Genomic DNA, 1,989 nt, shown 5'->3' on the forward strand with positions numbered 1-1,989 from the left:
GGGGGGGGGGGGCTACGTGGAGGTTTGCTGTCACACTCTCCCCAGGGCTCAGAGGGGAGTAGTGTTCGGACGGCACCCACTCCAGCCCCTTCCCCGCTCACAGCCCACCCCTCAAAGCGCTCATCTCACCCTGCAACGCCCCCACCGCGAAGGCCCCTGACACGGGTTGATCCGGGGCCCGTCTTCGTAGCCATCTTCTGGGCCTCAGTTTCCCCATATGAAGAAGGGAGTTATGGCACGGCCCCTCCCCGAGCCCTCACCTGCGGGGGATGCTGCCAGGGCGGGTCACCTCCTCGCTGCCGCTCGCAGATCAGACACGTCCGGATGCCCTTGCAGCCGCATTCCCGAAGGACTTCGGGGGCCGCCACCACCGCAGCCGCCATCGCCGCGTCCTGGAGACCAGAACGCAGGCGCGGGGCCGCGGGGGCCGCTGGGAGTTGTAGTCCGCCCGCGGGGCGCGAGGTCCGCGAGGCCGCTTCCTTCCGGTCGTCGCCAACTGCTGGCTCGCGCGGCGCCGCCTGCAGAACTCCGCCTGCCGCGGACGTTAGCGTCGGTTTCCAGGAGGCGCGGACTCGGCCGGTCGCCGGTGCAGCCGACCGGCCAGCGCGGGCCGCGCCTTCTCGCCATGGGCCCCCTCTCGGCGCGGCTGCTCATGCAGCGAGGGCGTCCCAAGAGCGACCGGCTGGGGAAGATCCGGAGCCTGGAGTAAGGCGGGCTGGGGGGCGACGGGGACCGCGGGGCCGCGGCCACACAGCCCGCCATCCGGGCCTGGGTTGCCGGCCGGTCGGGAAGAAAGGCTGGGACCCCTGCCCACTCCCTGCCCGGCCCCATTATCGCCCTGTTGGTTAGGCGGAATCTCCGAACTCGGGCCAAACGCCGGGCTCCCGTTATGAGACGGGCGGGCTGGGTTCCGAGGGGCCTCTCCCTTGAAGGGGCTCGGGCTGTGGTGGAGGCAGTCCCGCAGATGGGGTATTGAGCAGCCTGTTGAGCTAGTCCTGAGGCCCTGGGCAGCACAGAGGAGCTCCCCTAGAGGGCCGGGGAAGCGTTCTGGAGGGGCCAGCTGTACGCAGTTGTAAAGTAGTAAACAAGATTTTAAGAAGGAGAGGCTGCGCGTGCCCGAGCACCTCTGCTGGAAGAGCCAGCGCAGGCACCCGGGACTGCCCCAGGTGCGAGGCGGGAGGCCTGCCCGCCCCCCTGAGCCCTCCCTGTCTGCGCCCACCCAGCTTGTCCGGGCTGAAGCTGCTCTCCGAGCACTTGGACCCCAAGCTCCTGAGCCGCCTGACGCAGCTGCAAGAGCTGGACCTCTCCAACAACCAGCTGGAGACGCTGCCCGCCAACCTGGGCCTGGCCCACCTGCGCATCCTCCGCTGTGCCAACAACCAGCTGGGGGACGTCACCGCCTTGTGCCAGTTCCCGCAGCTCGAGGAGCTCAGCCTGGAGGGCAACCCCTTCCTGACTGTAAGTGCCCCTCCTCCCTGCCCCAGAGACCGAGGGCCAGCACTGTGTGGGGCTGAGCCACTCTCCCTCATCCCCCAGGTCAGTGACAACCTGAAAGTCTCCTTTCTCCTGCCCAAGCTCCGTAAGGTCAATGGCAAGGATGCGTCCTCCACGTGCTCTCAGGTGGAGAACCTAAACCGAGAGCTGACCAGCCGGGTAAGGGGGCCGGTGTCTCTGGTGTTTGGGAGCACTCGGGGGGCCCTGAAGAGCGAGCGACAGAATGGACGTTTGGAGGACTCTGAGTGGGGGTTCCGGGGACTCTCTGCCCTGACCCCGACCAGTGCTTATCCCCTAGCCTGTGCTCCGAGCCTCTTGTCCCTAGAGGTCCTACTCTCCGGGTGTGCGGGCAGGGCCTGGCCCGGGAGGCTGACACACTTTCACAGGAACTGTACCCTGGGCCAACTCCTCCTCCTCGGGGCCGTTGAGTGTGTGTGTGTGTGTGTGTGTGTGTGTGCGCGCGTGTGTGTGCATGTGCGCGCGCTGTTTAGGCCT

At 67.6% G+C, this 1,989-nt stretch overlaps 1 protein-coding gene across 1 annotated transcript in view; it reads left to right on the plus strand.

Moving 5' to 3' along the window:
* LRWD1 (leucine rich repeats and WD repeat domain containing 1) overlaps positions 1-1,989 on the plus strand; it is a 9,978-nt gene that overhangs the window by 950 nt on the left and 7,039 nt on the right. The window contains 2 exon segments of the mRNA XM_040634899.1: positions 1,411-1,458; positions 1,537-1,653. Coding sequence (XP_040490833.1) covers positions 1,411-1,458; positions 1,537-1,653 — 165 coding nt within the window.

This window comes from Ursus maritimus, unplaced genomic scaffold (genome assembly GCF_017311325.1).
Source record: "Ursus maritimus isolate PB19 unplaced genomic scaffold, ASM1731132v1 scaffold_2, whole genome shotgun sequence".
Classification (NCBI taxonomy): Eukaryota; Metazoa; Chordata; class Mammalia; order Carnivora; family Ursidae; genus Ursus; species Ursus maritimus.